This window comes from Apium graveolens, chromosome 3 (assembly GCF_009905375.1).
Source record: "Apium graveolens cultivar Ventura chromosome 3, ASM990537v1, whole genome shotgun sequence".
Taxonomy (NCBI): Eukaryota; Viridiplantae; Streptophyta; class Magnoliopsida; order Apiales; family Apiaceae; genus Apium; species Apium graveolens.
In genome coordinates, this window is record NC_133649.1 from 8330018 (window position 1) to 8357772 (window position 27755).

General features: G+C 32.5%; 2 protein-coding genes across 41 annotated transcripts; one reads left to right on the top strand and one right to left on the bottom strand.

The window, feature by feature from the left end:
- Positions 1-219: 219 nt before the first annotated feature.
- On the bottom strand, positions 220-18121 carry LOC141711586 (uncharacterized). 17 transcript variants are annotated; one of them, XM_074514136.1, is made up of 14 exons: positions 7925-8035; positions 7749-7843; positions 5878-5942; positions 5593-5670; positions 5279-5347; positions 5145-5202; positions 4999-5055; positions 4830-4914; positions 3505-4378; positions 3177-3390; positions 2957-3096; positions 1730-1972; positions 1406-1641; positions 220-784 (listed from the first exon to the last, which is right to left on the bottom strand). In XM_074514136.1, the coding sequence occupies exons 2-8, from the start codon at positions 7794-7796 to the stop codon at positions 4846-4848; spliced, it is 444 nt and encodes a 147-aa protein (XP_074370237.1). In that variant the 5' UTR covers positions 7797-7843; positions 7925-8035; the 3' UTR covers positions 220-784; positions 1406-1641; positions 1730-1972; positions 2957-3096; positions 3177-3390; positions 3505-4378; positions 4830-4845. The 17 variants fall into 17 exon arrangements, with proteins under 17 accessions (XP_074370237.1, XP_074370238.1, XP_074370234.1 ...); XM_074514137.1 differs by having other exon boundaries at positions 3505-3673; positions 4006-4378; positions 7749-8028; XM_074514133.1 differs by having other exon boundaries at positions 3505-3679; positions 4006-4378; positions 7749-8028.
- Positions 16569-27752, top strand: LOC141711587 (WD repeat-containing protein DWA2-like). 24 transcript variants are annotated; one of them, XR_012571397.1, is made up of 8 exons: positions 16569-16698; positions 16808-16946; positions 17026-17123; positions 22810-22901; positions 23682-24925; positions 26037-26581; positions 26903-27028; positions 27474-27749. XR_012571397.1 is itself a non-coding variant. In XM_074514149.1 (4 exons), exons 1-4 carry the CDS (start codon positions 16695-16697, stop codon positions 23723-23725), a joined length of 285 nt encoding a protein of 94 aa, XP_074370250.1. In that variant the 5' UTR covers positions 16569-16694; the 3' UTR covers positions 23726-26028. The 24 variants fall into 24 exon arrangements, 1 of the variants encoding a protein (XP_074370250.1); XR_012571400.1 differs by having other exon boundaries at positions 22822-22901; XR_012571399.1 differs by having other exon boundaries at positions 17038-17123.
- The last annotated feature ends 3 nt before the right edge of the window (positions 27753-27755 follow it).

A 27755-nucleotide genomic window follows, 5' to 3' on the forward strand; every position in this document is an offset into this window, starting at 1 on the left:
AAATTTAGGCAAATCACCTTAAAACATTTATGCTTTCTCATTCGATCTTCTTGGACTGCTCAGAATATATGTGCCAATGTGAGAATTACAAATAATTCAGAATGTGACAACTTCAACACACAATCTTTGACATCAAGTTTAGATTGTTATTGAACTGTGGTTTTCAAGCTTATGCAGTTTAATCTCAGTATTCACATGCAGTTTAATTACAGCTATATTTTTACACTTATATATTTACTCAAAATTAACATCATACAGATGAGTAACAAGTCTACTAGTATCTATTCTCGGTATAGAAACAGAGGAACCATCCCATGGCCGGACCATTGACGACAAAAAACATGTAAATTTTTCAGAATAATGCCGAGTCCGACACTTGGATACGAACCCGTGTCCGACACCCATATCCGAGTCCGGGTAACATAGCTATTAACTGTAACTAACTATTTTACAACTTATAATATTTACAACAAAATTTTATTTGGCTCAATAGTCATATGTGGGCAGATTTTCACCTGGAAACCAAGAACATTAACACCATGATTATGCATGCTGAGGCTTATGCTCGGGCTTTGTGTGACTGAGTTTAACAGAAACATAACAAAACATGGGAAACATCGTGGTCAGTGAAGCACACTCTTACCCGATCAAGAAGATGCACAAACTCCTCTTCTAATATGTAAATTGTGTTGCTTCTCCCGCTGACAGTCTCGAATACAAAAATACCAAAGCTGCTTTAGCTGTCAAGTGACCCAGCATTGCATATTCTGGAGCCATATATCCTCTGACAAGGGGAATTTCAAATAATTACTTAAAGTTGTATTGTAAATAGACAAAAACCTACTGCCTTTTAATAATCAAAGGAGCTCACTTCCAGTTACAGACTGTTAACCACCAAATAAGTGGTGTGTATTGCAGACAAAAACCTATATTACTTATGGTTGAGGAATGCTGGACAAGAAAGCAGACAGGAAGTTTCTTCTGTGAAAAATCTCTTTAAAATCCTTCAAATTATGTACAGAGAAGAAGTTCAAAACCCATTCGCATTTAGAACTGGAAAACAGGTATCTATTTTATATCTTATTGTCTCCCAGTCTATGCTAGCAGGAATGACATGTAACTGTAGCTTTAGAAACTTCAAGGACAGTGGTCATTTAAACATAATCAAGGTTTTAATATCTAACAAAACCCCCCGGTAAAAAAAATATCCAAATTATAGAGAGGTATTCGTCTATGATTCTGATTTAAATGGATGCGAACAAAATTTGGAAATATCAACTCTGTACTGGATTTAAATTTGTAATGAGTAAATGGTTAGAACAACTATTTAACCTGCATAATATTCCGCCAAAACTTTAAAGAGATGAGATGAGAAATATCGTAAATACTAAGCATGAAAACTCACAATGTCCCAGCAACTCGTGTGCTGAATGGGTGTTCTCTTCTTCATCAAGCTTGGCCAAACCAAAGTCTGATATCTTTGCATGAGATCTCTATCAAGCAGTACATTGGTAGACTTTTATGTCTCTATGAACTATCTTTAACCTTGATTCCTTGTGAAGATAAGTTTAGCCTCTTGCTATCCCCAATATAATCTCCTTTCTTGCCGCCCAAACAAAGTTTAGTTGTTGCCATCAAGGCCTATACGATAAAAGATAAATAAACTGAGACATAGTTAAATAGATGTGTGTGTGGGGGGGGGGGGGGGGTGTGAGAGAGAGAGAGAGACCTAACTACAAATTATTGCAATTTGTTGCACACCAAAAAGGGCTCGAGCAAGACCGTTGTTATCCCAGTACTCGTATATTACCAACAACTGATTTCCTTCGATGCAACATCCATGAAGCTTTACAGTATTTGGATGCTGTAAAGCAGATATGAAGCTTATCTCATTGAGAAATTCACGGTTTCCCTGCTTTTATTTGGAGGACAGCTGCTTAACAGATATTTCTAGACCATCTGGTAGAATACCCTGTAAGCGAAGCAGTTAATGTAACAGTTAGAAAGATAAACTTTCCCCAACATTGTAACCTAGTGGATATCCCTCACCCTTGATAAGAAGAAGTTGAGGATTCGACTCGCAGTGAAGACAAATGTATGCATGGATAATTAAATTTCTTTGCAGTTGAACTTAACCTTTAAAGCAGTTAAACTGGTCCAAATCCTCCTCCCTCGCCAATCTTATTTGTACAATTAAAGTTATCAGTTGAAGCTTTGATTTGCTTTAAACTAAAGTAACCTGTCTGTTGTTCTATTGTTACTCGCAGTTCTAAACATAGATAAAAATTAAAAACTGCAAATGAAGGAGTATACAGGCATACATATATATATCTATAAATGTTTGATTATTGTTCAACCGCAGTATCAATATATTATCAATTTAGAGCTATTTTTGCATGGTTCATGTGCAGCATGTTATATGAACAAAGCAAATTTCCATTGTCAAGCTCCAAGAGTCAAATCCCAACTATATTCTTTCACATTTTCAAAAAATCAACTTTCATTTATAATAAAACCACCCTACAAGGCTACGACCTACATCCGTTAACTACTGAAACACAATGGTATCTTACATATAATGCATAAAATGGTGAATTCCTCATCTTCATTTCTTAATTATTTTTAATTAATATGTGATTGTTTGATACATATCTTTGTGCATGCTCTACATGTCACCTTGCAGAAACAGAGAAAAAGCATTGCAACCCTTAAGAAAATGAAATCAGATGGTCTAAATACTACAACAGATGTAATTTTTAATCTTGTATGTTTGAAAATGACTTAAAGTCATTAATTTAGCATTCTTGACCACACTGATTTAGAGGTATTTCCTCACAAAATTTGCACTCGCAAATAATATATCTGACATCCTCAAATAAACATCACAACAGTTTTTTAAAACAAGCTATGAGCTTGAAACAACATGCACACGCAATATCATGATAAGACATCCCACCTTCAACATATTTTCCTCCTAGGAAACTTTTCATCCAGAAGATATATAATGTCAAGGCAAGGCTCACAATCGAATCAAACACAGTGCCAGCAATAATTGGAATTGATAGTCCCCAGACTGCCCTCGTTTGATAACATAGTCTATCAAGATAAAGCAATTTAAGTTACACACTAGGTGGTAAATACATAGGTGGAAATTTTAGAATTAAGCATTTACTCACCTGGTATTACAGAAATTGCTGATATTAGAGGTCCGTATACACCTCTATCAGGAACTGCAGTAGTCCCCTTCCCTGACCAGTACAAATGAATCTCCAGATTGCAGCTATTAACAGTAACATCCTTCTCCAAGGTGATACCATTTCCAATTCCTCCAGCTTTCTCTACAATGTTAAAATCTTTCCAAACAATATTCCCCTATTCGGAGAAAAAGAACTCAAATTTGGAAAGACGGATATATTAGCCTTACTTAAATGGCATACAGATGAAAGTAATAGAATTTATAAAAGTCCAGTTGATCTGCACTAGTATACCTAACCTCTTACTCACCTGAATAACATAAAAATGCACCTTCCAATGCTCCCATCTGTCTCATCATTAGAAAACTGCATTTCGGCAAAATGGAGCCGAACTTTATAACTACCTTTCTGCAAGCAAAGTCCATAGTACTTTGGGTGAGGAAGGGAAATGGGGTTACCATTCCATTCTCAACCTCATTCTATTCCTAACAAAATACTTTATATCAGCTGTTTGTAATTCAGTTTTAATACAAGAAATGTTAATCAACTTTCAACTGACTAACTAATGAAATGGCAATATACCCTCAAATGTTGTGCTCTCTCTTGCAGAATGTTATAAAAACAATGAATGGTCCTGACTGGACATAATAGCCCGACTGATTCAGAAGATTGATTAAAAATATATCTACTATTTTATGTTGTGTGAAAATTATTATAAACATTAGCTAGCACTTAGCAGTCCGTAAACTTTGTGTATGACTTGTATTTTAAATTGGTAAATAGATGGATTTATTTGACTGTAGACAGTCACAGTATTTGCGACCAACCACAACATCCCTGAAACCCCTCCATTTCTTCCCCTTGGTCCTCCTGCACCGCCCTAGCTCCCACTTCATACCACCTCTTCCCCTATACCCCCCCCCCAACTGAAATCTGAATGCAAAAAGGCTGTTGACTAACCATAAGAATGCAAACATCTGCATATCAAAAAAAAGTTGCAATCCTAATAAGTACCCATCAATAACATTACATGGTTTGAGGCTCCGAGCATCCAACTGAAATGAAAATTACTAACTGGTCCTAATGTGAAACTAAAAATAGAAAATACAAATCACTGTCTGTAGCATGAAACTTAAGCCTTATGAGATAGCAACTTTGTTTCAGGATTCCTCTGATGCTGGCATCTGCAAAAGATTTAGTAGACCATATAAATAAAGAGGGAGTGCACAAAGATTGGCAAATACTAGAATTATAGTTACAATCCCTGTAATAATAGCTCAAAAGATAAGTATCTAATAAAATAAATCAAAACATAAATATGTCAGATCTTTAAGAAACTAATATTATATGGCAGGCTATAAATCAATGCAAGAACAGATCAATAATAAAAAAATGCTGGATTAGAAGCCATCAGTTATTTGATTTAAAGCATGAAGCCATCGGCTGTTGATGCATTTGTAATCGACAATATTTAGTTAAACAATTAGCGATATATACTAACACCGACAGGTTGATTATCAAGACCAGAAGATCTATTTGTACAAAACAAATCTTATCTGCTAATTAATGCAAGAACCAGAGAGAGAGCAAATCGTTTAAGATTGTTTATTATCTTACGATGCATGGGCTACTTACCAATATAGGCTACAGCCTAAAAACTAAAAAAGCTACGTCCTTCAGCCCTCATTTCCCTGGCCAATTTAAGAAACGGAGCTTTCTCCTAAAAAAGAATAAAATAGTAAGAAACTTTAAGTCTCATCTTACTTGATGGAAAAGTGCAGCATATTTCAGCAAAATTACTTACTTTAGCACTCATGCCTCTCCATTCTAATTGTCCAGCACAGGAGACCTCAAATGGTGTCTTTGATGAAAAGAACACGGAAAAAAATTAACACTGAACTAGAAGCAAATTGATGCTAAAAAAAACCTGTGTAGAAAAAGAGATCATACTATTCCATAGGTTGGTGGTGGACGATTCTCATAATATTTTTTCAGATAGTCATTTCTCCTGTAATTAAAAAAAATCAGATCATAACCTATAATGAAAATACTGAATAGGGAAGAATAATGAAGGAAAAAGTTACATGAATATGGTAAAAGCATCCATCTTTAATGGCCAGCCGTCCTTAATTACGCAGGTTTTCCCATAAAACCTAAATCATAATAAGTATATATTATACACATACGTACATATGATATAAAATAACACCCTTATGTTGAAGTTTACAGTTAGGCATTTAATTGTTTAATAAAACTGCAAAAAGATACATTTTCAGACAATTAAATTACAATTTACTCATATATCTATATACATACATATATATATATATATGATATATATAATTTGAAACCGAATTAAGTTGAATATATTAAGTAACAAAAACTGATCAAAACTTACTCGACATCAACTTTCTCAGTCCTTGGAGACTTTGCTCTTTTGCATGGTCTCTTAGCAGCTTTGTGATTCACAGAAATCCTTCATCAAAATAATAATAATAATAATCAGTCTAGAAACCAAATTCAGATCAACTTAATAACAACAGAGAACTTGGTATTTGTATCAGTTTTCTTAGGGGCAGCTTTGTGATTCGCAGAAATCCTAAATCAAAATAATAATAATAAAAATAACAATCAGTCTAGAAACCAAATTTAGATCAAGTTAATAACAACATAAAAAACTTACTTGGTATTCGTATCAGCTGTCTTAGTTGTTCCAGACATTGATCTGGTGACAACCATGATGAATTCCTACAACCAAGGATCAGTGGCGGAACCAGGACTAAGATTTAGGGGGCTCAAATATTTAATTATAGAATTTCAAAACAAACACACATAATTAAAGAAATCTGACCAGGCTGCCGTTCTGAAGAACAATAGACAGAAAGACTATGCAATATGCAAATTTTTTTGTCATGTGATTATATAGGGCCTGTTATACACTTAAACTAAGATTCCTTAACCTACTATTTGCTCTTTTCTTTTCGGACAGCTATAGGCTTATAGCTGCAGTTTCAATCAAAGAATCTAACACCTGTGCAATCTAGCTCATGTTAAGGTGTGCACAGATTGTTCACAGACCCATATACACCACATGTAGAGAGGTTGAATAATATTAACAGATAGGACTAAGCTAGATATCGTTCCTATCTGGGAGGGTTTCCCGTGGCACTCATACTTTCTGTCCACACCCCTGTTATTAACAGTACCGACTTGTCTACAGCATTTTTATCGTTAATAATCTTTTCATCTAATTTAGACAGGCAAGGTATTGGCACGAAAAGAAAAGATAAGCAGCTACACAGAAGTATATCCTCTAGTTACATAGAACATGTCGAAAAAACGGCACGAACCATTAATCAAGTATACAGTCAACATTTCATTATCCTCTGTCAACACAAATCTATCGTAGAAACACCATGCCTGCTGAGAAATCCGATTCATATGTATTTATTCCATTTAAATAATAGCAGAAAGAAACCAATCAACTCTGCATTACATTATAACAATTAACACGGTATGATTTATGAGCCACTAAAGAATAAACAAGTCAATAACATACAACAAATGCATAAGCATTTCCGACGAGAAAATTAACAGACAGAGATGAATGTAAAATATGCAAGGTCTGATCACAACAAGAATGTTTATGAAGATTGAAGAGAATGGATTAAATGTCTGACCTCTTGCAAGAAACAATCTGCGGCCAATCTGAATTGTTTGATATAAGTAAACAGAAGATATGATTTATATATAAAAGCAAAACCTCTTTACTGAGCCACCCAATTCAAGAACAGGCCCAAATTCACAAAAAATTAAAAGAATAATTCTTGCCAGTGTATAGAAATTGAAATAAAAAGCTGAATTAAGTAAATTTGAGAATCTATATTATATATATGCGTGTAACTGACAAATAGAACCTAATCTGCTCTAGTAAAAGTCCGTAAATGCCCATGAAAGTTCACTTTTTTAAGAAAAGCTGAAAAAGGCAAAATTGACCTTCATAATTAGATTTGGAAAAATTAACAGCCCAATAAGTACTGGAGTATGTAAAAACAGTCAGACCCAGGTCATCAAACACAATTTTGAATAAATGAATTTTATATAAGGCCAGTTATACAATTACTAAGATCTGTTTCACTGTACCATATGCTGATATGCAGATAACACAAGAAAGAAATAATGAGGATGCACAGTGAAGAGAAAAAAAAGGATTACTACTTGAAAGGAGCCTCGAATCGCCCATCTATACTACGCACATCATCAAAGCAACAATAATCAAGGACCGTTCTAACTTCTCTAGTTCCATGACAGCAATTAACAATCCGGAAGGACCGGAACCCCCCAATTAACAATCTATTTATGCAAAATCACAGCACATACAAAAAGATTAAAGAAATAAAGAATCAATCAAAATATGATACAAAAATATATACCGTTTTTTGAGGTCAGGGCCTATAGCATCCCCTAACCCCTTTTGATTCTGTCACCACTCACCGCCAAGGATCAAATAATTAGGAAAATCAATTACAATATAAAGAGAGGGAGAGAGATTACAACATATTTGTATAAATAGAAAGGAGATAGAGAGGGGTAGACCCCCATTCCGTCGGTGCCAACGGTGTTTTTTGAACTTCAATTTGTATTAATTCCTAATTCGAAATCGTATTAAATGTCAAGTTTAATCAATACTGAGAGAGAGACAATTCATTAATCCAGAGAGAGAGATTGACCTGAATATGCTTGAAAGAAAAATTGGGAGAGAACACACATATGAAAAAAAATTGGGAGGAGAAGACAGATTCAAAATTAGGGTTTCAAATTTTGGAAGGGGGTGATATGTATGACAATGTAATCTCCGTATCTATTATATACTTTTATACTAGCCGAAATAGAGATAATTTGGTTTGGTTCAACGATAATTCCCTAATTTTGAATATTAAAAAAATAAATAAATAGTATTATATATCTAATAAACTACTAAATTATTAAACTACTACTAAATATAGTATACTTATCCTACTAAACTACGAATACAACTTATCATATTATTAAAAGATATAAATAATAATATTATATATCTGCTAAACTACTAAATTGTTAAACTACTAAAAATAGTCTATTTATTCTACTAAATTATGACTACATGTTATTTTATTATTTTTATTATAAATTTATAATCATTATATATTTAGATAAATATTTTAAAAATATAATATAACTGGATAAATAAAAATTTAAAATATTAGTGGGAACCCGTACATCGCACGGGATTTATGCTAGTATATATAATAAGTGTAAGGAAGATAATTTGGTCGCATGGTTGTATCATGTATGATCATGTTACTATCAATAGCTTATCAGCCGTTGGATCATATACACGATAAATAAGCACCGTTAGATTAGAAAAAGAAAAGTAGTTCTACTCTATAAGGCAACTGATATCTACTTGCATATTTACGATTCCTTTTCTTAATCCAAAACAAATTCGGTAGTGTACATGTTTATGATTTCTTTTATAATCCAAAATAAATTTATTACCTACCAATTTTAATTCTAAAAAACATATAAATCTCACAGTTACAAAATTAATTTTATTAAATATTTTTTCTTAAACAACATACTAAACAGAATAATATTATACACAATATTAAACTTTATAAGCAGAATTTAATCCCCACATAATAAATAGTTAATTTCACAGAAAAAATTCAAAATATTTGAAAATAAAATAATTAATAGTTAATATCACAAAATTATTTTAATAAAAAAAATTCAAAACATAATCAAATCTGATAAATAAAATTGTCACTTGACTAACACATATACAACCTAGCTTGGCAAAAAGGGAAAACATAAAAGGATATTGGCATTGAAGACAGAATTTCAGCTTAACAAGTGTAAAAACGGATGCGGGAAACGAAGACCAGCATTTTTTCTTAGTCCAAAACAAATTTTATATTCTACTTGCATGTTTATAATTCATTTTCTTAATACAAAACAAATTATGAATACCAATTTTATTTCTAAAATCATATAGACTTTTTGAAAATAAATAAATTACATTAGATATCATAGTTCTAATATAAAACACATTCATAAATATAATATAATAGTAATTGACGTCGCATTTACCCTGCTATATGAATACATATCAACAAAAAAACATTAAGAAAAAGACCTGAAAATGTCGTAACAGAAGATGATATTATATATAACACCATCTCATACAAATACAAATCAACCAAAAATATTATACAGTAGAATTTTCAACCCCAGTTCAGAATTTTCCAAACATAAAACTGATCAACATCTTGAACATAACCCACCCCACAGGCTTACCAACTTTCCTTCTCATCTCTGTAAAAATCATTATATAAAATTTTATTAATATCAAATTATGAATATGGTAGAGAGATAAAAAAACAGGGATACAATAGTTCATGAAAAATATGTCAAAAATATATAAGATGATAAAAAATAAGGTGTGACTAAATGAGTAAACAAGAGTTTAATATTGCACAAGTAGTTCTGACTTAAAAAAAATATTATTTCATATTTTATTTTTATATAATTTATTATTGATAAATAATTTTTTCTTCATTTTAAATATATTAAATATAAAAATTTGTAAAATAACTAAAAAAGTCACGTGCATTGCACGAGTTATAACCTAGTATCTATTAATATATATAAGGGGAGGGTTCCGGTACACAGGTACAAACTTATAAACTTTTTTTTAATTTTTCGTATGTGTTAATTATTAGTTATATAAGGTATCTATGCTGGAAATAATTGAAAATACTTCACTATTTCATTAGAAAACATATAAATAAACTATGCATTCAACACCTGACAAAAAAAAAAAAACTATGCATTCAACACATATATAATTTGAGTTCAACATTTTTTAAAATATTTTGTTGAACATCGATTAAGATTGTGGTGGAAAAGTACATAAACTAATTTTTCAATGTTAGAACTAAGTTAAACGTATTATATAATCAATATTTATATTTGTAGACCATAACTAAACGCCAGAGGTATAGTTTAACCATCTCTATAAATAAATCCTTTATTTTATTATAATACCTAAGTTTACCGGGGTCTCTAGTTAACCAATCAGAACAAAGGATTATTTTAAAACCAATCAATAATTATTCCTAAATTTCAGACCAATAATATTTCTTCTTTACCTTTCCTTCTATTAAATTTTAACTAGGATACCAGTTAACCAATCATAAAAGAGGAATTATTTTAAGACCAATCAGAAACAAATCCTAAATTTTAGACCAATAATATTCTTTATCCAACGTTTCCTTTCATCCTATTAAATTTTAACTAGGGTCTTCGCTTAACCAAGCAGAAAAAATATTATTTGAGGATCAACCACAAACTCCTAAATTTTAGACCAATAATATTTTTTCTTATTTTTAGCTACTCACAAATTATAACTAAATTTTAGATCGATTATATTTATTATCCTGAACCTAAATTTTATACCAATCACATTTTTTAATTTTATATTATTTTTATAAAATTTATAAGCAATTACCTAAGTCAATTCCCAAGTATTAGGCATATGCATATTTTATATTTCTGAATACATAACATTATGAGTGAAAAATGAGTCGGACAAAAATAAATATATTTTATTAAATATGAATTTGTTTAACTATAAATATTATCTTATTATATATCATTATTATTTAACCATTCCTAAATTTTAATAACAAAACCAGTGATATACACGCACAATACATACAAAATAATCAACACTTACAGCAAAACCATCTCTCTCTTTCATTAATCGGTGTGACAACCCTCAAATCCGGGGTCTGGATTTGGTGCCACTAAAACAAAATTATTTAAAAACCTGTATTTGCGGAAAAAGATAAAACAAATATTTGAATATCTGGACATTTGAAAAGAGATTTAAATCAAAATCAATTTGACCCCCTAAAAACAGGATCGCTAATTGGTTACAACATCAAAATCAGAAACCAAAACCTTAAATCTTATTACAACTTAAACTACATTATCAGCTAAACTTCGATAAGAAGAATAACTAATAACCAAATCAATAAATCTATTTACAACTGAATTGAAATAAATCGATTCTAACCAGAAAACTATTCTCACAGACATCTCCCTGGCAATCTCTCCTAGCATCAGTCTTACACGCAGCTTACACAGGTTACCTTCTTAATCCCTAGCTGAAAGGGTTAGAAATAATTAGGGCTGTCAAACGGATAATTCGGATACGGATATGCCAATATCCGTATCCGCATCCGCAATCATCGGATTCGAATACGGATAATATCCACTTTATTTCGGATACGGATAATATCCGCTTTTTTCCGGATACGAATGCGGATATTTCGGACGAATATCGGATTTTTTGAATTTTTTTCTTGCCTCTACCTTTTTGACGATGATTATAGAACATTTTTTATGATTAAAATACAAATAATATATTTATATATGTAAAAGTATGTATACAATTATATAAAATTTGTATAAACGTAGTATTTAATACATTTACACACACTATAAACTAACAAAATAAATTTAAAATTATATATAATTATATATTTATATAATTTAAATATCATATATGTATTTAGTTTCGGATTCAAATATCCCGAATTCGGATACGGATAATATCCGCTTTTTCTCGGATACGGATAATATCCGTTTTTTCTCGGATACAGATGCGGATTTTTCGGACGAATATTGGATTTTTCGAATTTTTTTGACAGCCCTAGAAATAATAGCAAGAGTGAGCGAAAATGTTCGGCAAGATAATACGAAAGGCAAGAGCCACAGAATATATAATTCTTTTGAATTAAATCAGAGTATTTGAAATAAAGCAAACTTTTGAAGTAAATCTAACATTTGTAACTCAAAAGTTTATCAAACATATAAATCAATATGCTTGAAAATCACAAGATATATTTGATAGTAATCAAAAGCTATTAAAAGCTTAAATAATAATGACCAGGCTTTAAACAACGGACGTACTATCACAGCTGATCAGGAAATCCAGTGATAACACTGAATCATGCTTCATAAAAGCAGATCCAAACAATAGGTACCAAATACAAGGCAACACATTGGCCTTTGGCAGAAAAGTATTATAATATTTCATATAATACCTAGATAGCCCTTCGCTGGACCGCCGTCCCGGCCACCTACGCAAAAACAAAGAAATCCTTCGATTTCTTTCGGAAGCAGATGATTAATCACCTGTTCTCAAAACAATATTTTGCTGGTCTATCTATCTGGCAGGACTATTAAATAGACCCTTATGCCATAAAATCATTCTTTCAAAACCTTTTCGAAAACTCTTTCGTTTTCAAATTCAAAATACTGTCAAAACCGATTTCATTAAAGTCTCAGTACAGTTTTGAATACACCGCCATACGGCTCAAAGGAATCAAAAATCTATTTTCGCTATTTAAAATCCAGGATTTAAGTATGGGACAGAAGACCAGACTTATATTGTAGGTACACCTTAGTACTACTACAAAGTCAACAATAGTTTCAAACTATAAAAGAACTCGGACAATAATTCCCAAAAAACTGATTAAAATAATCAGAATGCTTTTCAAATAAAGTTGTCACTGTCGAACTAAAGACAATCGATATTTTAAATCAAGATAAGATAATAGCATTTGTACTTTAAATATCAGAAATAGATAGTCATGCTTGCAGGAAAAACAAGTCATAATAGAAAACTTGCTTTATAAAAAGGAGTTGAAATACTTGCTCTTAATTAATAAGAGAAGATTAGAAATACTTGCCTTTTACAGAAAGACAGGTGACAACTCTGTCACTATTCTCGAGATTTCTACACTTGTCTGAATTCTGCTAGTTCTGAAATCACTACACTCTATTGAACTATCGTACAACACAATCTGGCCCTATCGAACTATTCTGGCTTTGACTAGTAAAACTATCAGCTTCCTTCTGAAAGTTGTTGATGCACGATTCTCGATAACTATATGTGACAACAAAGTGATACTTCAGTCGGAGAACAATCCAAAGCGTCGTCAAACTTGCAGAATCCAAATTATATTACGACCCTTCGCGATATAAATATAAAATATATACAGATAATATATACACACAATGTCAAACAATCAAATAGGTAGTTACACCAACACGTATCAGATAACTTACATGCTTTAATATATATATATATATCAATATAATCAAATGAATCATATATATAATCCTGTATCTGATTACATACAACCAAAGTCACATTAATAACATAACCCTGGACATAATCCAAATCTGAATTACAAGTCCAATTGTAATCTAATCACATCTCAACCACTTAGAATTTTATCAAACTATGTTAATAAAATAATATAGTTTTGGACATAATGGATTTAAAATTGAGCAAACCTCAAACGAACAATACAATAATTTCTGTCTAGGGATGGCAACGGGTCGGGTCGGGTTTCTTGAGATCCAGACCCGATCCATTATATTTCGGGTCGGTTCGGGTTCGGGTCCGAAAAATGAAGATTCAGATCCGATCTGTCGGGTTTTTTCGGGTTTCGGTTCGGGTCTAATTCAGATACTTAAAAAAAATTAAATTAAATAAAAATTTAAAATTATGTATCTATAAGAAAATGTGATGATTGATTTTTTTAAAATTTAGAAATATAAAAAGGGTTTTACAGGTTTCATTTAATACAATAAACACGTGAAACATTATGACAAAAAAAAACCACGTGAAACATGTTAACATAATTGTATACAATCATTCAACTTGTCATTTATATTTTATTATTTTTATTATATTTAGATTTTTTTTGATGCACAATAATTGAGGAAAAAAATATTGATGAAATGAATATAAATTATGTATTGCGCATATATAATTAATTAAAATGTTAATATTCATATCTAATAATTCATAATATTTCAATATATAATTCATAATATTTCAATATATATACAATATTTTGTATCGGGTTTTTATCGGGTTTCGGGTTTGGATCGGGTTTAAATCGGGTTTCGGGTCGGGTCTCGGTTCAGAATACGTTAGATCTAGATCCAGATCCAAACTTTTTCGGGTCCAAAAATAAGATTCGGGTCCAAAAATAAGATCTAGATCCAAAAAAATCGGGTTCGGGTATCCATCGGATCGGGTAAAACTGCCATCCCTAATTCTGTCCAAAATAATAGACAATACTTGTTAAAACGTCAGATCACAAAAGCATGCGGTTCAAATAACAATCCGATCAGACGATTCAGAATCAACAATAATTTCGGGAATTTTAATAAAACTTACAGCAATCGTCATAGGATTCTAATAAAATAAGTCCGGAAATTTAATGACAATAATCACGTATTATTTTAGTAATAATAATACAATTTGCAACTTCAATCATAACTCAACCATTGGAATATAAAATGTAGATGCAAGCAAGCAAGTAATGTAGAGGTAAAACCCTCAATTCAATCATATACCAATTGCAACCCCCTTATCACTTGCAATCCTTCCAATACTGATAGCAAAATATACAAACTTAATTCAATTCTTTCCCTCCAACACTTTACTAGCTAGACAGCCCTGATTCTAGCTCTATCTTTCATACAGAACCCTTGTATCTATTCCTTCCTTATACAGCCTTCAGTACACCAGCCTATTTATCTCTGGCCTGCACACAATACTACCGTCCACCTCTTCCGATAATTCCTTCCTCGTCCTACCTTCACACCCACAACTACCAGCACCGCCATGACCAGGGCTGCAAATCAACAGCAGTTTCATTGTAACAATTCCAGTCTCACCATGTTCCTTACTTTCATTTTCTTGTTTTCGGCCTCAACCACCGCAACAATACCCCTGGCTAGCCCTGCGTTCTATCTCCGCAGCCCGCAATCAGCGGATGTGCCGCTTTCTCCCTTTCCAGCCTCCTATATCACTACTTCGCAAAGATTCCTCCGTCCAGCCATGTACTTGGACAGAACCCTCCCAGCCGGACCTCCGGCCAACTACACACCACTCTGCCTCCCAACTCCTCCACCCCTCTTTCATCCGTGCTTCGCTTCTCATGATTGTAACACCAGGCCACCGCAAACTGCCTTCATCTGCTAGATTGCCCCACAACCGCGACTTGAAGCTTTAAACTCCCGCCGTGTGATCAGCCCCCTTATTCCTTCATCTCTGCACCTCTTCTTCCGGCGAGTCTCGCCGTCGAGACACACCCCACCCACCAGTTCTCACACGCAACTTCACCATCATAACCTTTTTCCTACTCCCAGGACATCTCCGATCGGCGATAAAGAAGCTGCCTCTCCTCTGTTCGATTCCAACCACAACCACCGCATTCCCTCCAACCCCGATCCACAAACCCTCTTTCCCTTCTCGTCTCCTCCGTGAATCACCGACCCACTACGTCGCCGACTTCGTTCAAACACAAATCAACATAGCCGCACATACAAACACACAGAAGTTCTACATAAACGCACATATCCTAACCCTCACCTGAATCTAAATATGTGATTCAATCAATTTGATTGAGAAGATCAAACCCTAATCCCCTTGTGTTTCCCCCAAACTCAATCTGCAGCCGCCTGTTGTATAAAAATGGATTTTAATATTTGTTTTTCTATCTATTTATATATTAACGGCTGTACACACTGCGCAGCTGCTTGTTTCTGTTTTATAAATATAAATCATACAAGGAATATGCAGCATGTAGTCCTGGAATCAGACTCTCTGGGAGTAGTTAATGCGATAAATAAGAAAATCAATTAACATGTTCGAAGACAAGCAAATAGCGTAGCTCTAGGCTTGATTGTTTGGTAGGCACTATGAATTCATATGTTTTACCTCCTTCCGGAGATTTTGAAGGTTGATGCTTGTGCTTAATAAAATTTCTTTCTTTAAAAAAAAAAAAAACTACACCCCTAGTTCTTAAATAAAAAATAATATTGACAATATTTAAATTTAAGGGCTCAAAAAACAGTTTCTAAACATAAAACAAAAATATCCAAAATTTCCAAAATTTCCTAATTTGAATAAATCCGTGAAAAGTTTTATTATCTGCAAGATTTATAAATATTTTTAAATCCGTTAAAATATAAAAATACCAAAAATTGGAACATTCTGGTAAAACTTAATTGGACAAAATTTTGTAATATAAATAAACACGGATTTTAATATTTTTAAATCAAAGAACTCTGATTTATAAAAAGTCTAATAAATCCAATTTCTAAACTACTCACTTAGACGAAAATAAACAAATAAAATTATTCATTTAACATGTACCATAATTAAATCAAATAATCACATAAGAGTAGAAACCCACATAATTGTTTTTGAAAATCCACAAATTGGAATAAAATATAAAATTTTATTCCTGCTCATTTAGAAAATTAATAACAAATTAATAATTAATTGCAGAAATTTCCGAGTCATTACAATCGGCTTCTTCGATCTCAAAGTCTGCTAATTAAGAGTGTTTCCATGGAGCTATGAGTAATTACTCTGTGATCTATTGTGTTGTGTTGCAGTTTATTTAAACAAATCACTAATTTCTGAAGCGCGTATCACTAATTTCTGAAGCGCATATCACTAATTTGTACAGTAAAAATCATCGACTTTTGTAGTATATCAACAAGCGCATATCTCTCTCTCTCGGCTAGATGCATTGCGGATGTGAAAGCAGACACAGATCACACCAGCTTCATTACTGGCACTCTCTCTCTCTCAAAGAGGAGAATGAGGTTAGCTTATTTCTCGATTCGATTCAATTCAATTTTATTTGAGTTATTGTCATCTATTTGTATAGGTGCATTTGATTAGGCTCTCTTCCAGTGGCACGGCACTTGTATGCGAGGGTTTGTTCTCGCATCCTAACGAGATTTGGGATCTCGCTTCCTGTCCTTTTGATCAGCCTTCTGGTAATCATTCTCCATTTGTTTGGTCATTGTATTTATCACTTTGTACTTGTTTTGTGTTTTAGCTATTAAAGTGTAACTAGCTAATTACCTAAATCTTGCTGATAAATATTACTATACTGGTTGGTCAAAACCACTGTTACTAGAGAAATGTGTACTTTTAATAAAGCATAAAGCACTCTGGAAGGGATATAAGCTCTGGAAGGGATTATACTTTGAATAGGACTTATACTTTGTATAAGTCCTAGCACTCTGGAAGGGATTTAATTTGTGAAGATGGTGAGAGTTGAAGGGTTCAAAGCACTCTCGAAGGGATTGATTCCAACATGGGCAAGGCTTGGTCCATGGCAGTTTGAGTTCTGGGTTTCCTTCCTACGAGAAGTTTAGACAAATTGCCGGTCTTTCTTCCTTCTAGTAAAAACTATGGTATGTCCAACTTCTAAAACTCCGATCCTTCTATCAGTACAGTAAAACACGCCATTTGAGATTCCAACTCTTCTATAAGGGTAAATAATTGCTTGTGTTTTGCTTTCTTTATTGAGGTTCCTAATATTAGTTCCTAATATTATTCTACTTTGCCTCTTTTTTGTGCGCACATTTCAATTGAAACTGAGCCAAAGTAATGGGGACTATACTAAGGTTTGGATGAGGCATTTCATCAAGCAGCTGTGTTGTTTAAGTTGTATCAAATATCAAGTGACATAAGTACTAAACATTTGTACCAAAATATAGAAAATATACTAATATGTGCATGCATTAGCAAAATTAAAAGTATATGCATTCAAAGTGCTCAAGTAAATATATTATACTACCACCAATCAGTACACAAATCAGCACATATATAAAAATTAAGTACCACTGCCGAAAACATAACTACTAAACAACCAAGGTTTTAAGATAAACTCAAATTCATAAAAATAAACCCTAATTGAGACACGGAGAGAGAGAATGAGAAAGATACCTAATAGCTTGCTTCGATTAGCACCCAAATTGAACTAGCAATGATCAACGAAAATGAACTAGCAAAGATACCCAAATTGGCTTAAGCAGGAATGAACTAGCGAAAATAGAGAGAAATGAACTGGGCAAATAAAAGAAATGATCCTTTCAAACTTCCTTTTGTTTGCTTTTGTTAAACTTAATTTTGTGATTTCCTATGCTTGAAAATTAAACTATCAAGAAATATAAATCATCAATGTACTCCCTCCGTCACAAATTAGTTGACGTCTTTCATTTTTGCACGTATTTTAAAATGCATTGACCATATAGCTCTGTTATTTATTTTCAAAATTTTCATTTTGTGAATTAAAATTTAAGATTCAAATTTTAATTAACAACAAAAAGATTTGAAAAATAATTAACGGAGTTATGCGGTCAATGCACCTTAAAATACGTGCAAAAGTCAAAGAGGACAACTAATTTGGGACGGAGGGAGTAACATTTAGTACCACCTTTGACTTAACTTTGAACTGTATTTTATAAAAAATTCCCCCACTACCCGCCCCGAACCCTAAAAAATCCCCGAATCCCCGCCCCGTTCGGAGCGGGGATCGTGTCGGGGTCGGGCGGGGCGGATAAAATGCCCATCCCTACATCAAACCCTCTTCTTCTACACTCATATGATGCTGTTGTTTTCTTTTAACAAACCCTTTCATCATCCCCCAAAACCCCAATCCACTTATAATCCAAAATTATATGTAACAAGGGGTTTCTCGAGGCTTCTTCAAACTCAAACTATTTCAGCATAGATTGTAGGGTTTGCGGTGAGTGCATAACTGATTGGAGATTTTATCAAGAAATCCACAAGGGGATGAAAGTCTGCATGCACTGCTTCTTTGTTTAAAAATGCTACATGATTATTGATGGCACATTGTACTCGGCCTGATGAACTCAAAGTTGTTGTCCATTGTTTAGAAGCCATTGCTCAGAGGTTGAAAAAGATTAGAGGTGTTCAGTAAAAAAATACCAGTTACATCTTTTTACTTTTAGAGGAAGATAAAACAAGGTCTATAAGACAAGAGCAGGGCTAGACGCATTTAATTTTATTTTTTTGGGGAGCCAACCAAAGCTTTTGGAATGTTAATTGAATACAGGCTTTTCACTTATTTGACTTCCGTGGAATGTTGTTAATAAGTTGATAGATTGAGTACAAGGATCACTTGTTTGAGAAAGCAGAAGATGAATGCCTGTGCACCTTCGTGCTATCATGGCTGCAAGGTCCCCATTCGGGTAATATGTCTTCTTCAGGTGTTGCAAGTATATGCATTGTGAACATTGATGCCCCTCTTAATTCCACAAAATTAATATTTTCAAAGTTGGTAAATGAGAACTTATATCTTCTTCTGGGCAATCTGGTTCCGGTGTATGTTCAAGCACAAAGCGAAGACATTTTGGTTTTTCTTCCACTGAAAAAGGAAGGTCCGCTACTAAAACCCCATCCCTCGAGGAACCAACTAAATAAGTAATGTTTATATTACATGGAAGATATAACAGGTTTTTGGCGCCGCTGCTGGGGATTCGGTACTCTTGTGAGCGTGTATGCGAACACGTTCTTGTGAGCGTGTATGCGAACACGTTCAAACTTCTTGATATTAGTTGCCGCGGCAAGCCTTGATAATTCAACTGAAGAAAATGATGTTGACGTGTCAACTAGTGAAACATCCTCAGATGAGAATTTTGAAGAGTCGGAAGAAAGATTTTCATCTCCTGATCCATCTCCCATCCCTTTCCCTTGTCCTGTACCAACCATTAGAGACACTGATATTGATTGGAGCTCAATATCAAAAGTACCTAGTTCTGTCGAAAAGAAAAGGTTCAGGAAAGATGCTGGTAAACGGTCATGTGTTGGATTGTCTACCACTGTAACCCAACATGAAATGAAGAAACACATCACATCACATGTATATATGATTAAGGGCATATACATTGAAGGAAGTAATTAATGAAGTTAGAATCCCATGTTTTCTTATTATAAGTTTAAATCAAATCTATTCTCTTGTTTTCTTGTTTTCTTAGTTTAATTGTTTCAGATCTACCTTTGTTAGTTAGTTAATCAATCAAACCCCTATTTGTGATTTGTCTTAGCAGTGAATAATAGTCATACATTGTTGCATAAGTGCATATAATTGAATTACCCTGTCTCTGTGGGAACGATCTCGACTTCTAAATCTATATTACTTGTGACCGCGTACGCTTGCGTGAATTAGTGCGAACAAATTTTTGGCGCCGCTACCGGGGATTCGGTACTCTTGTGAGCGTGTATGCGAACACGTTCTTGTGAGCGTGTATGCGAACACGTTCAAGCTTCTTGATATTAGTTGTCGCGGCAAGCCTGGATAATTCAATTGAAGAAACTGATATTGACGCGTCAACTAGTGAAACATCCTCATATGAGAATTTTGAAGAGTTGGAAGAAAGATTTTCATCTCCTGATCCACCTCCCATCCCTTTCCCTTGTCCTGTACCAACCACTAGAGACACTGATATTGATTGGAGCTCAATGTCAAAAGTACCTAGTTCTGCCGAAAAGAAAAGGCTCAGGAAAGATGCTGGTAAACGGTCATGTGTTAGGTTGTCTACAATCTATGCTGAAATAGTTTGAGTTTGAAGAAGCCTCGAGAAACCCCTTGTTACATATAATTTTGGATTAGAAGTGGATTGGGGTTTTGGGGGATGATGAAAGGGTTTGTTAAGAGAAAACAACGGCATCATATGAGTGTAGAAGAAGAGGGTTTGATGTAGGGATGGGCATTTTACCCGCCCCGCCCGACCCTGACACGATCCCCGCTCCGAACGGGGCGGGGATTCGGGGATTTTTTCGGGTTCAGGGCGGGGAGTGAGGGAATTTTTTATAAAATACAGTTCAAAGTTAAGTCAAAGGTGGTACTAAATGTTACTCCCTCCGTCCCAAATTAGTTGTCCTCTTTGACTTTTGCACGTATTTTAAGGTGCATTGACCGCATAACTCCGTTAATTATTTTTCAAATCTTTTTGTTGTTAATTAAAATTTGAATCTTAAATTTTAATTCACAAAGTGAAAATTTTGAAAATAAATAACAGAGCTATATGGTCAATGCATCTTAAAATACGTGCAAAAATCAAAGAGGACAACTAATTTGTGACGGAGGGATTACATTGATGATTTATATTTCTTGATAGTTTAATTTTCAAGCCTAGAAAATCACAAAATTAAAGTTAACAAAAACAAACAAAAGGAAGTTTGAAAGGATCATTTCTCTCATTTGCCCAATTCATTTCTCTCTATTTTCGCTAGTTCATTCCTGCTTAAGCCAATTTTGGTATCTTTGCTAGTTTATTTTCGCTGATCATTGCTAGTTCAATTTGGGTGCTAATCGAAGCAAGCTATTAGGTATCTTTCTCATTCTCTCTCTCCGTGTCTCAATTAGGGTTTAATTGTAGAGTTTTCCATGAAGCAATTAGGGTTTATTTTTATGAATTTGAGTTTATCTTAAAACCTTGGTTGTTTAGTAGTTACGTTTACTTAATTTTTATATATGTGCTGATTTGTGTACTGATTGGTGGTAGTATAATATATTTACTTCAGCACGTTGAATGCATATACTTTTAATTTTGCTAATGCATGCACATATTAATATATTTTCTATATTTTGTTACAAATGTTTAGTACTTATGTCACTTGATATTTGATACAACTTAAACAACACAACTGTTTGATGAAATGCCTCATCCAAACCTTAGTATAGTCCCATTACTTTGGCTCAGTTTCAATTGAAATGTGCGCACAAAAAAGAGGCAAAGTAGAATAATATTAGGAACTAATATTAGGAACCTCAATAAAGAAAGCAAAACACAAGCAATTATTTACCCTTATAGAAGAGTTGGAATCTCAAATGGCGTGTTTTACTGTACTGATAGAAGGATCGGAGTTTTAGAAGTTGGACATACCATAGTTTTTACTAGAAGGAAGAAAGACCGGCAATTTGTCTAAACTTCTCGTAGGAAACCCAGAACTCAAACTGCCATGGACCAAGCCTTGCCCATGTTGGAATCAATCCCTTCGAGAGTGCTTTGAACCCTTCAACTCTCACCATCTTCACAAATTAAATCAAACTTTACATTGTGCTAATAGAAAACATAATCACCATGATGAATAGAACTGATATCCAATCAACAAAGTGGTATGTACTTTGTTAAATATCACTCTCTAAACATAATCTGATCATCTTCTATCAGGTGATATATTTTTCAACTTCGATAACTAGTTAGAGCTATACAATATAATCACCGTAATAAGAAACAAGAACAATTATTCTTATAAATCGGATAACAATACGTGTTATAATTAAAGCCTCAAATAGAACAATTATCTTACTGATTGTTAAAGTTGAAAGATATTAGTAATTAATTTGATAATTACATTTAAGACTTGAAGTCGTAAATGATAAAGTATATATAAATTTGGATGATCAAAAAGATAATGTATATGATTAAACTAAAAATTTAAAGCATCTTCAATGTGATTGGTTATAATCATTTGCTAAATTGGACCCGTAAAACATTATATAAAATTTGTTCAACCTGTAACACATTATGTTATAATGGTATTGGTTGGCCATAATTTAAAAATAGTATGTTATTAATATTTTAGATTGTAAAATAGAATATATCAGTGCAATATGATAATAAATTATGTGTAATCATCTTACAGATTTTCTTACAGACATGTAGATACATCCATACGAGATCAGTTAAAATTATAGACGACATATGGATATGGTTGGAGTGCGATTTTTTCAAAAGGTTGGCTATATTTTTTTAATTTTGATATGCCAACTCACCTTTTAGCTAATGGTTTTCTATGGTTGGAGATGCCAACTGGTATACTAATACTGAAGGTTAAATGTGGATTTCATAAAATCTATTTTATATAATATAATATTAAAATATTTTGATTTTTTGAATTAAAAAAATTATCAATTTATTCAATTATTAATGTTATGATTATTTATTTTATTAATAATTATTTAGAGTATTATTCATTGTATTAAATTGCACTTATCGCTTGTTAGCTCTATCTTAATTTTTGTGTATATATAAATTTAAATATCAAATACCTTATATATATATATATTACTAGTGAGCTTATATTTACTACTTATGGAATATTTATTTTAATATATTTATAATTTAATGTTAGTATTTTGCAATTTAGAGGTTAAATATTAATAATATATATATTTATATTATAAATTTTTTATCAAAACGAGAATGATTAATTTACTGACAAAAATGTAAAATTTTTACTTTATGTTATTATTGTTCTCATAAGAAAAGCTTAGAATGATTTATGAATATTTTAGTACTTGTGTGTCTAACCAAAGTTCTCGCTTTGGTTAGACATTTAATTTTTTTATAATTATCTAATTTTTTTTAAGTTCAAATTTTTTTGTTAAATAAGATGTTATGTTTTTGTCAAGATTTATATTTTATAATTGGATTTATTTTTTCCTCTACCATTTACTTTTTCTACTCAATTAATTTATTATTCTTATATTTCTCTTTGTTTGTTTTGATTTTCAGGATCATGGAAGGAGACTTTATGGATTTTCTTTTTCAGACTTTAGAATCTTATTATCTAAACGTAAGTGCTTGTTTGGTTGACATGAAGATATGTAGAAAGTAGAAGTTCCTAGGAAGTAATATTTGATGAAATTGTTTGGTTGACATTAATTGGGGAAGTGGAAGTTTCTTGGAAATTTAAATGCCTACAAAACATAGAAAGTTATTCACCTAGACCCCCCTTGGTAACTTGCACTTCCTGTAGGAAGTTATAATCAAAATCAACCAAACACAAATTTTAACTTCCCATTTATTATAATTTCCATAGTAATGTCAAATTGCATAGGAATTAACTTCCTATTGGCAACCAAACAAGCACTACGTATCTTTCGGTTAGATGATAAACTTTGTTGGATGAGTGAAATCCTTAATGTTATGATTATTGTGCTTATATTCATCTAAAGTATTAGCAATTTCTTATGGAGTATTTGTTTGTTTGTTTGTTTTTTGCTTTCATACGTATAATAATCTGGTAATGACTAATGAGAACTCTTGTAAGTTGTAACAGACTCTTGTGTCCGCTCCATAATTTCATTCAAGTACAATATCTCCATAATTTCATTCAAGTACAATATCATCATCTCACGTGTTTGACTCATATATCTCCCATGTTAATTCCTCTAGATTTCCATAATTAATCCCTGAATATCCTCCTACGTTACAGTAGACTTACCTTTGATTTGTTATACGCTACGTAATATTTTTATCATGACCTTGGACCAAATACATTGTTCTAAACTAGCAACAGTAATGCTAAGGATTTAGGATTAGTTTTAAAATGATACTTCCCAGAATAAATGTCATTTTTTACACATAATTTAAGACATAGAAAAGATATACTGAAGCAGAACTGATAATATAAGCATGTTTACCTGGTGACTTATCTAACACCATCACCACCCAGTGGTAGAGATAAAAGGGCATACCAAGGGGTTCAAACCCTGTTGTCCAAGAACAACAACTCCACTAACAACCAGCTAAACTACTATGACAACTCTGTTTTTAGGCATACTACTTTTATTTAGAAAATCAGGGGGGCCAGGGACCCCTCTGGACCCCCCTAGATCCGCCACTGTCACCACCGGTACCCCCTTCAAATCTCAGAAAACGGAAAAGATGGAAAATAGAGAGACTCGATCTGTTGGAGATCCATGCATGAACGTGGTTTGTTGATGGCGGTTTTATGGATTTAAATTTTGGATTCGGTAAGTTTATTCTCTCAATATTGTATGTAAGCAAGATGTACCTCCGTCTCTTTGAAAATGTACGTTTTTCTCGATTATCTTGTTGTGATCAAAGATAAATGTTTGTTGTGTGTTTTATTGCTTGATTTGTTTGTTTCTATACGTTACGATAGCATCTAATTCATAGAAATTATTTTATACTTTTGTTCTTCTAATTTTGAGGTTGTAAGAGATTTTTTAGGTGACTGAAATCATAGATTTTGTATCTGGTTTGTAAATTTTGTTTGGATTACTTTGTAGATCAAGTTGAGACTTTTTCTGACATGTTTTGTCTTAGCCGGATTGTTACGGTCGGCCGGAATATTATTTTGAAATCTGGTCCATTATAGATTTCGATATGTGTTCTTGATGTTCTTGATTGTGTGGGTATGTAACTGTGTGTTTTGATCTTCTAAATTTCAAGGTTTAATTTCTTTACATGTTTCTAGGTGCATGTTATCAATTTATTTTTTATTAATGTCATTGTTTTTGTATATTATATGTGTATATTAATGTGAAATATTTTTAAATTGGTAGGAATCTAATTTGATATGTTTGGGCATTAGATTGTGCTAATTTACTGTTTATTTTGATGTTTTATATTTCATGTGATAATATTATGGTTAATTGTGATGTTTCAAATCTTTTGCAGGATTAATATTCTTTAGGAATATTTAATACCACTTATTGGGGTCATTATTGATGACATTATTGTGTCTTTATGACATTTAATTCGTGATTGGTTGCCATTTTTTATGGCTTGTGTTACCATTTTGATTGTCATTGTATATGATATATTTTATTATGTTTTTAATGTCTATTATTTTATTTCTCGATTAAATAATTAAGTTTTATGAATCTAACCAAAGGATTTCCCTTTGGTAAATCTTTGGTTAGATTCCTTTTTTTAGATTAATTATTATTTTTTCATTATTTTATTTTCTCTCTATTTTAATATATACGCTTCTTTCATTCTTGCTTTTATTAGATTTATTATTTTTTACATGAATTAAAATTTTCTATATATATATATTAATATATATGATTTTCTTGTATTAATTTATGTTATGTTTTGTTTTGTTTCTTTTTACAGGATATTTTGGAAGCGGGTTTGGGAGCATAGGAATTTCAGAAAATGGGTTTATCTATATTATTCTTAAATTAAGAATAATGATAAGAAAAATGAACAGGAAAAGGAAACATCGCCACTATAGCTCTGTCCAAGGAAAATCAAACAAAAAAGTTGTTATAAAGAAGATGCATGCTATAGCGCCCACTATAATATATAGGATCTATAGCCCATGACTTTCCACCACATTGAAAAATTATAGAATTGCATATCTTATAGGAATATTATGATTTAGAATTTGATAAAGATGCACATCATAAGGTTGTGTCATATAGCAACCATAAAGCATGCTGACTAATTTTCACCATTTTCAGTGGATCTTTGTAGTAATTGCTTTAGCATAAGGGTTTTGCCTCATGCTCTACAGATGTGGAGTATGGAATTGCAGAGATTATATTTCAGGCCTTCTCCATATGATGCATTCATTTGGTGAAATTTTCATCCTTTGCGTATGATTTCCTACATGATGATAACATAGCCGACTTTTGAGATTGATCTTGATTTATAGCGTATGTACTCGATTTATGGACAAATACAGAATATCAGTAGATCAGTGCGTTAAAGAATGGATAAAGGCTCGAAATTCTGATATAACATCATATAAGATATTTAGTAGTGTTATATGTATCTCAATATTCTATACTATTTTTACTTATTAAAATATATGTAAGCATAGTTAAAAAAAATAGTAGCTCTAAATTTAAGACGTTCCCTCCTCTATTATGAGATTTAATTAGAAAAATAATGTAGTTTATCTTTGTTTGAATGATGTACCTTGTTCTATCTTATATGAAGGTTTTTCAAGATCTATTCCCTACTTTCTCATTCAGGTCAGAGCATTTGCTGTTATCGAGTGTTGTATGTGTAAAAAAAAAGAAACAATAATACATATGAGGAATATATACACGGAGACCAGCTTTGTATGGTGGCAGAAGTTTGTGGATGCTGAGGATCAGGTAATCCACATATGCTTTTTGTGTATGAGATTTCAGAGATTGATCATGACATTGCAGAGACATTGCAACATGTACATTTTACAATAAGTAGTATTTAGACGTATAACACTGATGATAGTGCTGCTTTTGCTTAAAAGACTGAACTAATCCAAGTGCTTATATATACTTGTATCTTGCTAAATGGGGTTGGGAGCATTAAGAAGTGATTTTGTAAAATCACTTCTAAAATTGTAGAAACAGAAGTATATATACTAGATTTGGAGGGCTTGGGCTTGGAATTATGATTGGTAAAGAGTTGTAAAATGGGTAGAAGGCGTTGTTAAATTCAGTATTATATATGATGTAGTTATGGCTATATTCGAACAAAAAAGAAAAAAGAAATACAGGTGGGTTCTCACGCAGTTGTAATGCATATTGGTAAAATTTTTGTATTCCTTATATGCAGATAGCTGCAGGTTGTGAACGCAGGTGCAAATTCTAATGGATGAGAAAGAATTATTGCTGACGTCATTACAAAAACTCTAACGGAGAAGTCGGAGGCTATGCTGCTGGATAAGCAATATGAATAACTATAATTATGCAGCTTAAAACAGCCTCATTATTTTTTGTAAAACGATCAGTAAATGAGATGTTCCCTTTAAAATAATAAATGTTGTGTCTTTGGATTTGAGTTAATGAAATATTTCCTTTTTATTTAAGAAATGAGTCTTTGGTTTACCTTTGTCTT